General features: G+C 46.2%; 1 protein-coding gene across 1 annotated transcript in view; it reads right to left on the bottom strand.

Annotated features, from left to right (window-relative positions):
- Positions 1-5,604: 5,604 nt before the first annotated feature.
- NINL (ninein like) overlaps positions 5,605-10,516 on the bottom strand; it is a 110,573-nt gene continuing 105,661 nt past the window's right edge. The window contains exon 24 of the mRNA XM_054724134.1: positions 5,605-6,514. Coding sequence (XP_054580109.1) covers positions 6,323-6,514 — 192 coding nt within the window. The 3' untranslated portion in view covers positions 5,605-6,322. The remainder of the gene's footprint in view (positions 6,515-10,516) is intronic.

The following is a 10,516-nucleotide window of genomic DNA, read 5'->3' as shown; positions in this document are numbered from 1 at the left end:
CCCTCCATTACCAGCCCAGTAACATGGAAGAGGCTTTCAAATGTAAAAGACTCCAGAAGCCTGGGACCTGGTACATACTATACATGCAGTTTCGTTTTTATATAAGGGAATGTTTCTGGCCAAAATCAAGTCATAGAGAGGCTTTACCTAGGATGTGGATCTGTATGTTTTCATAATAGACCTACTTAGGTCAGTAGGCTCCCCTTTGCAGATTATTTTCATTATTGAAAATGATTTCTCCCCATTGCTTTGGTAGCCAGGTCAGATTTTCAGCTAAATTTCTGCTGATAATAAGGAAAATTTCTCTAGTGAATGGGATCAATAAGGTTGACATTTTAACTGTGGGTCTGTAGTCACTTCCCTCCTTTATCTTTACTCCCAGAGCACAGGGAACCATGTAGACAAGTGAGCCTCCTGTCTTCGTGTGGTCTCTCCATGTGGTTTTTTCCAGCAAGCTGGCTGGGCTTCCTACCTGGCAGCTCGGGACTCCCGCAGAGCGGAGGATGGAAGTGGGCATTGTTAGAGTTCTGAGAGGCTAGGCCTGGTCCTGGGCTAGCACCGCTTCTGCTGCATTCCTCAGTGGGTATGTATGGTCACAGGATGCACAGATGACTGAAGGGACTACATGAGCCACATGAAGGTGGGAACACTGAGTAGCTATCAGCTTTGGTGTCAGCGTCTGGTGTATCAAATGAGTTATTTGTTCCTTTGCCTATTTTAAATAGAAATGTAATAGCTTTAGTAATGATAGAGCCATCTGGGTATGAACCTTGGGGAGAGATGTTGATATATGTTATATATTTTTTTCCAGCGTTAAAAGAACTGTGTTGTTGGCATAACCTCACTGGATTTGATTTATTAAAATTTTGTTTATAATTTTGTATGTATGTTCATGAGGGATATTGGTCTGAAATGTTCTTTTCTTGTCATGTCTATGAGTAATCCTGTCATATAATGAGCTGAGAAATACCTCTTCCTCTTCAATTTTTTCAAAGAGTTTTGTAGACTTGATATTATGTCTTCCATAAATGTTTACTAGAATTCACATTTAAAACATCTGGGCCTGGAGTTTCTTTGTAGGAAGGTTAACCACAATTTCAATTTCTCTCAGATATAGGGCTATTCAGCTTATTTTTCTAATTGATAATTTTCATCTGCTCCATTATATCTAAGTTATTGAATTAGTGCTGTTTATAATATTATCATAGATTTTTGTAATGATGTCCCTGTCTTCCTGATGTTGGTAAAAATTTTTTTTCTCTTTATCATGATCATCCTGGCTAGGGGTTTACCAATTTAATATTAATGTTCTCAAAGAACCAGCCTTTGGCTTCATTAGCTTTTCCCGTTTTTTGTTGCAGGGACCAACAAACCTTTTCTGTATCTTAGACTTTGTAGGCCAGAGTCTCATGGCTGCTGCTGTAGCACAAAAGCAAGCAGAGACAATACATACATGAATGGGTGTAGTCGTGCCAATCAAACTTTATAAAAACAGGCTACAGGGCTGGGCTTGACCTATAAGCATGTAGTTTGCCAACCTGTTCTTCTGTTCCTTAACTCCTACTGTGATCTTCATTATTTCCTTTCTTCTGATTACTTTGGGTTTAACTTTCTCTTCTTTTTTCCATTATTTAAGGTGGAAGCTGAGGTCATTGATTTTGAGACCTTGCTTCTTTTCTAATACAAGTATTTAGTGCTATGAATTTTCCCTTAAGTAATGCTCCACCCCACAAAGTTTAGTATGTTGCATTTTTATTTTTATTCAGTTTGAAATATTTTCTGATTTTTATTTCTTCTTTGCTTTTTTTTTTTTTTAATATATTTTATTGATTTTTTACAGAGAGGAAGAGAGAGGGATAGAGAGTTAGAAACATCGATGAGAGAGAAACATCGATCAGTTGCCTCCTGCACACCCCCCACTGGGGATGTGCCCGCAACCAAGGTACATGCCCATGACCGGAATCGAACCTGGGACCTTTCAGTACAAAGGCCGACGCTCTATCCACTGAGCCAAACCGGTCAGGGCTCTTCTTTGCTTTGTGTGTTATTTATCAGTGTGTTATTCATTTTTCAAATATTTAGGGATTTTCAAGATATCGTTCTGGGCTTGATTTCTAATTTAATTTCATTGTGGTCAGAGAACATACTTTATGTGACTTGAATCCTTTTCGTTTTTTGAGACTTGTTTCAAGGCCCAGAATTTGGTCTAGTTTGGTAAATGTTCCAGGTGCACTTCTGCTATTGTTGGCTGTTGGATTCTATAAACATCAGTTGGTTATTAGTGTTATTCAGGTGTATTAGATTAAATCTCCTTGTTACTCCAGTCCCAGCCAGAAGCCTGATGTGAATGAAGACGTGTATCCTTTGAGTTTTGTTTTGTTTTAATTGATTTCAGAGAGAGGAAGGGAGAATGAGAGAGATAGAAACATCAATGATGAGAGAGAATAATTTATTGACTGCCTCCTGCATGCCCCCTACCGAGGATCCAGCCCACAACCCGGCACGTGCTCTGACCAGGAATTGAACTGTGACCTCCTAGATCAGTGATGGGCAACCTTTTGAGCTTGGTGTGTCAAACTTCGCCAAAAAACTGAGCATAACTCGGGTAGTGTGTCACTTTGAGGAAAAAAATTATTTCGCGATATTTATAGTTTAAATAACATAAATGTATAATTGTTATATATAATTGTATTTATTTATTTTTTTAATTACTTTATTGATTAAGGTATCACATATTTGTCATTAACCCCCTCCCCCTGTTCCCTTCCCAATCCCCCCCACATGCATGCCCCCCTCCCCCTGTTGTCCGTGATCACTGGTTAGGCTCATATGCAAGCACACAAGTCCTTTGGTTGATCTATCTCCCTTGTCCCCACCCTCCCCTACTTTCCCTCTGAGGTCTGACAGTCTGATCAATGCTGTTCTTGTTCTTCAGTCTATGTTGTTCATCTTTCCCCCTAGATGAGTGAGCTCGTGTGATACTAGGAATACACTTATAGGAACCGAAAATGAGACAAGCAATAATGGTTATGCTGAGAGGCAAATGAATCAGTCTGTAGTGAGTTTCTTTCTGGGCCAACAGTTCTTTTGAGTCCCGATTTCTATGTCCAAGAGTTGTTAATGTGTTCATAACAGCAATGATATTTCAGTTCTAGATGGTGGACAAATGGTGGTATTGCAGGTCCGACCCTCTCTGGTTTGGTCCTGGGCAATCTGCAGTGACGCATATCTGTTGACTGCTAGTATGGCAAGGCATTGTCAGCGTCTTCCATCTCTGGACTATATAATTGTATTTAATAAACCTCAGCGGCCGCGTGTCATCAGAAATGGCTACGCGTGTCAGTGCTGACACGCGTGTCATAAGTTCGCCATCACTGTCCTAGTTCATGGGTCGACACTTGACTACTGACCAACACCGGCTGGGCTAGCCTTTGAGTTTTGACCAATGTATACACCCATGTAACCAAAACTATATTGAGACTTGCTGGGGTGTTTTTTTTTAAATATATTTTTTATTGATTTCAGAGAGAAAGGGAGGAGAGAGGTATAGAAACATCAGTGATAAGAGATAATCATTGATCGGCTGCCTCCTGCACACCCCACACTGGGGATTGAACCCGCAACCTGGGCATGTGCCCTGACGGGGAATCGAACCATGACCTCCTGGTTCATAGGTCGATGCTCAACCACTGAGACACGCTGGCCGGGCGAGACTTGATAACTGGTAGGACTAATCCCCTTTCACTGTTGTTGTTGTTTTTTTCCAGTTTCTCATATTATTTGTTTATCTAGTTGTACATATAAACTTTAGAACTGCCCAATTCTGGGACAAAGGGTTGATTGGACAGTTTGTATTTTTATTGGGAATATATTACATTAGTCAGTTAATGTTGTTGAGTCTTCCTATCCAAGAACTGAGCTTTCCACTTATTCCAGTCTTTGGGTCCTTCCACAGTGCTTTAAGGTTTTTCACATACGTACAGTAAATATACAGATAGAAGGGGATGGGCTCAATAGCTGCAAGACAGCGGTTGCTTCCAGGAAGGGAGAGGGTGAAATATAGAAGACTGGGTTGTTTGGTTTGTTTGTTTGTTAATATTTTTATTGATTTCAGAGAGGAAGGGAGAGGGGGAGATAGAAACATCAATGATGAGAGAGAATCATTGATTAGCTGCCTCCTGCATGCCCCCTACTGGGGATTGAGCCTGCAATCCAGGCAATTTCCCTTGACTGGAATCAAACCTGGGACCCTTCTGTCCACAGGCCAACGCTCTATCCACTGAGCAACCCGGCTAGGGCAAGCAGAATGTTTTTTAGTGCATCTAGTTGATGGGCACAGGAATGTTTCTTATAAAAACTACTAGAGGCCCAGAGCATGGATTTGTGCACTGGTGGGGTCCCTCGGCGTAGCCTGCAGGAGATCAGGCCGAAACAGCCAGTCCAACGCTGCCTGCCGCTCCAGCCTGCTGCTCCTGCTCATCCTGGCCCTGCTGTGCCTGCTGCCACCACCGCTCAGTAGGCTCGCTGCCGCTCCGCTGCGGTCTCCGGCCGTTGCAGCCAGCTGTGAGCCCTGTGTCTGGTGCCTGTTGGTCAGCTGAGCAGCGCTCCTGCTGTGGGAGCGCACTGACCACCAGGGGGCAGCTCTTGTGTTGAACATCTTCCCTCTGGTGGTCAGGGCGCGTCATAGTGACGTTCAGTTGTTTGGTTGTTCGGTTGTTTAGGCTTTTATATATATAGACTTTTCTGCTCTAGCCAGTTTTGCTCAGTGGATAAAGCATTAGCCAGCCTTTGATTCTGGTCAAGAGCATGTACCTCGGTTGCAGGCTCAGTCCCTGGCCCTGGTTGGGAGTGTTTGTGGGAGGCAACCAATCGATGTGTCTCTCACATCCATGTTTCTCTCGTTTCTCCCACTCTCTCTAAAAATCAATGGAAAAATATTGTCGAGAGAGGATTAACAACAACAACAAAAAAATCACCTATTTTTCTATATGTTTGATATATTTGTTTTTAAAAAATTAAGCCCTTGCATATGAGCCTATCCAACGGTTAAGTTCAACAGGGGGTTGGGGCATCCGTGGGGAGGGGTGTGGGATGGGAATGGGGGGATGAGGACAAATATGTGACACCTTAATCAATAAAGAAATTTAAAAAAAAAATTAAGCCCTGGGTTTAATTGGTTGGAGCATTGTCCCATACACCAAAAAGGTTGTGGGTTCAACTCAAGGTCAGGCGCGTATGGGAGGCAACTGATCCTGTTTCTCTTTCACATTGATGTTTCTCTCTCTTTCTCTAAAAATCAATAAACATACTAGTATCCTTGGATGAGGATTTAAAAAATTGTCTCTGGCTGGTGTGATCAGTGGTTAGAGCATTGTCCCATGCACCGAAGGGTCTCGTGTTCCATTCTGGGTCTAGGGCACATACCTAGGTTCAGGGTTCGCTTCCTGGCCCCTCCCTGCGGGAGGCAACCAATTGATGTTTCTCTTTCTTCCTCTCCTTCTCCCTCCTTCCCTCCCTCCCTCCCTTCTATTCTCTCTGAAAAAGCAATGGGGAAAAAAATATCTTTAGGTGAGAAATAACAAACAAAGAAAATTAAAAACAAACTTAGAAGTTGAATCAATTTTAATAGAAAAATTTATTGCAAATAGTGACTTCATATTACAGTAGTTTATTCTGATAAACCAAGTGACCATAATTTGTGTATTTTGGATATAAAACTATCCTTTTTTAAAACTATATAATACAATTTCCAGTGTGAGGACATTTCAAGGAGGAAAAGATTGCATTCGCAATAAATATCATTATCCCTGAGCACATAGTCTTAAACTAAGCATTGTCCAAACACCTTCCCATGGTGCAGCAGTCCCTAAAAGGGCTCCCCTCCTTTGTCCCTTACCACTGGGTGACAGTCACAGAGTGAAGCCTTTCTGGAACTTTTGTATAGACTCACCATTAAGAATACTAATGATTTAAACCCAAAGCAGTAACAGTGGAATGGTAAAACTGCAGAGCTCTAATTTTGCATTTTAATCTCTGCAGCCAAAGTCAAAAGCACAACATTGAAATTGTTTTACTTTATCATTGCCTTTTAGTCATTCTTTGCTGAGAGCCCCATGATCTGATTTCACCGGTAATTAAGCACAATTGGAAATTACCTTGTACTACTAATAAAGATGGAGTCTTTTCCAGCATGTCTGTTTCCCCAGCATCTGGCTCATATGTCCAGGGGTGCATGGCCAATAAGCCATAGAAAATTATGGCATCACAGTGGCTTAATTTTAAAAGATGCTCTTCCAAAATGAATTTCAGGAAAACAAGCAATCTACACAGAGAAGGATGCTGAAGTTATTCTACAGATTAGTTTGTTGAGAGCTCTTACTTTTTCTTCCAAAATTCGGTTTTCTTTCTCAGCCCCTCGTTGCTTCTCTTCAGTGACCTGAAGTGCTTTCATCAGGTGAGCATTTTCCACATAGAGCTCCTTGAGCAGCAAATGGGATTTTGTGTTCTTCTCATACTAGAGAGGGAAGAAAGCCATACTTTATTGTGAATCTAGTGCAGAAATGCTACACAACCCTTTTACTCTTCCATCTTTATTCAAACCATACTTTGGGTTTCTTACAGATCTGATGTAAACATTGGATGTCATAACAATTTTTGTTATCTTGGCATGAGACAGGAAATTGAGAATCTGAGGAACTATGTGGTAGAGAATATTTAAGTCAACTTTATCAGAGATACTACCATGAAATGAAGACATGAAAGGCCAAAATCACAGGTCTCAAAAAGAACTATTCCGAGCAATGTAAAACAAGGAAATTGTCAAGAGTGCCAAAAATGTGTTGTTCACCCAAGTGTGCTCCGTAAGCCCATCGTGTCACCCAGGACACTGAGGCACTGCACTCACCCTCACAGACCGGTGCAGTCACCACACACAACAGCCACCGGGATTTCAGCGATGGGGACACAAGGCCTCTAGTCATGAGTCCTTGTTCAGGATACAAAGGCAAGGACGTCCTGACCTTGTGCTTCTTAAGTAACACTACATTCATTCATTCATTCATTCATTCACAGAGCACCCCTCATTGCTCTAGCAGCAACCCTTCTCATGGAGCACATATTCTAGTGGACAGAGACAGATCAGAAACATGCAGTGTGTCAGGTGGTGAGAAGTGCTAAGAGGACATCCAGAGAGCTGAGGAGGGTTCCATGTTGGTTAGAACAGAGGGTGTCTGTCTGACATTTGAACAGGTCTGAAAAAGCATGGGAGTAAGTCCCGAGGCTGGCTAGGCCTGAACATTCCAGGCAGAGGGAGGAATAAGTAGGAAGAGCCAGTGGGTGCATGCTGTGGGTGACAGGATGGCCAGCAGGCCTGTGACGAGGAAATCCCCTACCAGGCTGCCTGTGCAGGGCACAGATCCTGCAGAACCTTTGAGGGCACTGTAAAAGCTCTGCCTTTTACTCTGAGGGACCTGGGGAAAGGGGTTCCAAGCAGAGGCGGGCCGGCGCCTCAACCACACTTGGTGAGGATTGTTTGCTGCTCCGGGGTTGGGAACAGATTAGAGGAGGAAATAAGACATGCCAGTTAGGACACCAAAGATGAAGGTGAGAGCAGTGGGGGTGGGGCTGTCTCCACTCTGAAGGCGGAACTGGTGGACTTGATGGAGACGGGGTGGGTGGGGGAAGGAGCCCACCGCACTCCAAGGTTTTGGATCTAAGTCAATGGCAAGTGAACCAAAGACAACTCTTTGAAGGTATTTCTGTGAAGAGCAGAGAACTGGTAAGATCAAGCCTCCTTAAGGTTTGTGTTGGGCGGCAGCCAAGGCCCCAGAGGAAGGAGATGGGGTGGGTCCAGGCAAGGTGACACAGGCCAGGTCTAGGTGTGCATGGCCTGAGGGCAGTGCACATTCACTTTGGGCACTTCAGGTCTTCCAGGGACAGCTGAGATGAGAGAGAAGAGGTGCTGGAGTCAGAGGGAGGGAGAGGGCTCAGAGTGCTAGCAAGCCAGGAGGTGTGGGCAGCACTGGTGGGCAAAAGCCACAAGATTAAACTAGAGCTGGTTTTGCCAGGTGAGGAAGCACACAGTATGCAAATGAGTGACTATAAGGGGAGTCAGAATCTGACATTGGGAGGAAAATAGGACCAGGGAGACAGTGTGAGGGTTAGTGGGTGACAGAGCAAAGCCAGGAAGGTAGACAAGGAGGGGGACGGGCCTCAGAGTGACAGCCTGGGAACCTTCCAGGAAGATTCAGGAACAGGAGGTGACACAAATGTTTCATCGGCTTAGGAGCCCTCAGATAAACTATACTTGATTACTATGTAATACAAATGTTTCTACAGATTCTCACATTTCTCTTCTTCTAGCACTACAATAGAACTTTCTGGAATAGCTGGCATTTGCCTTTGCATCTCTTCACTTCTAGCCTTGCCTCCCCCCTCAGCACTCCCCGTGCAGGTATTCCACTGATTTAACTGCTAGCTGGGCGAGATTGTAAATGCTCAGGGCAGCTGTGATCTTTTTGTTTTTTTCTCTAGCAGCTCAGATTATCTCCCCGCCCCCAGTGGTGATTTTTTTTTTTTTTTTAATCAGTCTGGCTGGCGTGGCTTGGTGGTTGAACATTGACCTATGAACTGGGAGGTCACGGTTCGATTCCTGTTCAGGGCACATGGAGGAAGGAGGATATAGGGGTGGGTCCAAGCAAGGTGAGGACTAACAAACAAAGAAACCAGTGTGGGGTGTGCAGGAGGCAGCCCATCAATGACTCTCATCATTGATGTTTCTATCTCTCCCTCTCCCTTCTTAAAAAAAGAAGAAGGAAAAAAAAAAAAAAAAAAAAAATATATATATATATATATCCTATCTAATAAAAGAGTAATATGCAAATTGACCTTCACTCCAACACACAAGGTGGCTGCCCCCATGTGGACACAAGATGGCCAGCAGGGGAGGGCAGTTGGGGGTGATCAAGCCTGCAAAGGAGGGAAGTTTGAGGCGACCAGGCCTGCAGGGAAGGGCAGTTGGGGGGGACCCAGGCCTGCAGGGGAGAGCAGTTGGGGGGGACTAGGCCTGCAGGGGAGGGCAGTCAGGGGTGACCAGGCCTGCAGAGGAGAGCAGTTAGGGGCAAACAGGCTGGCAGGGGAGCAGTTAGGCATCAATCAGGCTGGCAGGGGAGTGGTTAGGGGGTGATCAGGCTGGCAGGCAGAAGCAGTTAGGGGCAATCAGGAAGGCAGGCAGGTGAGTAGTTGGGAGCCAGCAGTCCTGGATTGTGAGAGGGATGTCCCAGATTGGAGAGGGTGCAAGCTGGTCTGATCTAAGGGACACACCCCCCATCCACAAATTTTGTGCACTGGGCCTCTAGTGTGTGTGTGTGTGTGTGTGTGTGTGTGTGTGTGTGTGTGTCTCAGATCATTCTCTTACTTAAACTCTTCCAATAGCTTCTAATTATCTATTCTATATAATAAGCCCAGCGACCATAAGGGCAGAATGACCAGAACAACCGCTCGACCAGTCACTATGAGGTGCACTGACCACCTCTCGGTCCCTTTCCCCCTGCTGGCAGGCTCTGATAGCCCGATGGCAAACGGGGACCTGGGGGTGGGTGGCGGGCAGTGCCAGGCCAAGGCCCCTGCCCTGCTGGTCGCCCCACACACAGAGGGCGACCCGCAGTGGGGGTAGGGCTGGCAAGCGGGCGGGAACAGCCGACCTCTCGGTCCCTTCCCCTGGCCGTCAGGCTCTGATAGCCTGATGGCAAATGGGGAACCAGGGTGGGTGGCGGCGGGGGGGGTGGGGGAGGGGCGGGACTGGCTGCCGGCAGCCAGGGAAGATGGCCCTGATCGCAGGCAAGGCCTAGGGACCATACCCACGCATGAATTTCATGCGCCGGGCTTCTAGTCTCTATATATAAAAGCCTAAGCGACCGTTAGTTACGACTGAACGACCATAACAACTGGTCGACCAGTCACTATAATGTGCACTGACCACCAGGGGGCAGATGCTCAATGCAGGAGCTGCCCCCTGGTGGTCAGTGCACTCCCACAGCCAACCTCCTGTGGCCGGCCAACTGCCCACGGTCTCTCCCCCCAGCCAGCCGGCCCCCATCAGCCCCTGGTGCTAAACCATTCGTTTATGACCTGCTTCTGGATCAGGGTTTTGTACGTAGCAGAGCAGCTCCTTCACTGTGATCTATTGAAAGTCAGCCCTCAACACAAGGGTTTGTCTTGCTCCCATCCTCTCCCTTCCCTGGGGGCTGCCCGCCCACCACAGTGGCAGTGCGGCAGCGGCGAAGGAAGGAGGAGAGGAGGAGGCAGGTAACCGTGCAGTGGCGGATCAGCGTCACGTCTGTTCCTTCCGCACCCGGCCCAACGACCATCGCCTCCTCTCCTGACCCCGCCAGGGCCTTTGGGCCCCAGGCTGGGTCAGGGAACCGGGGGTCGGTGGCGGCAGACATGGCCCCTTTCCCAGGGGGGCCAAGGGCCAGCTCCCTCCTTGGAGCCGGTGGCCAGGCCAACCTCCCGCAGC

The sequence above is a fragment of the Eptesicus fuscus genome, chromosome 12 (genome assembly GCF_027574615.1).
Source record: "Eptesicus fuscus isolate TK198812 chromosome 12, DD_ASM_mEF_20220401, whole genome shotgun sequence".
NCBI lineage: Eukaryota > Metazoa > Chordata > Mammalia > Chiroptera > Vespertilionidae > Eptesicus > Eptesicus fuscus.
This window is presented reverse-complemented; position numbering and strand designations above follow the sequence as displayed.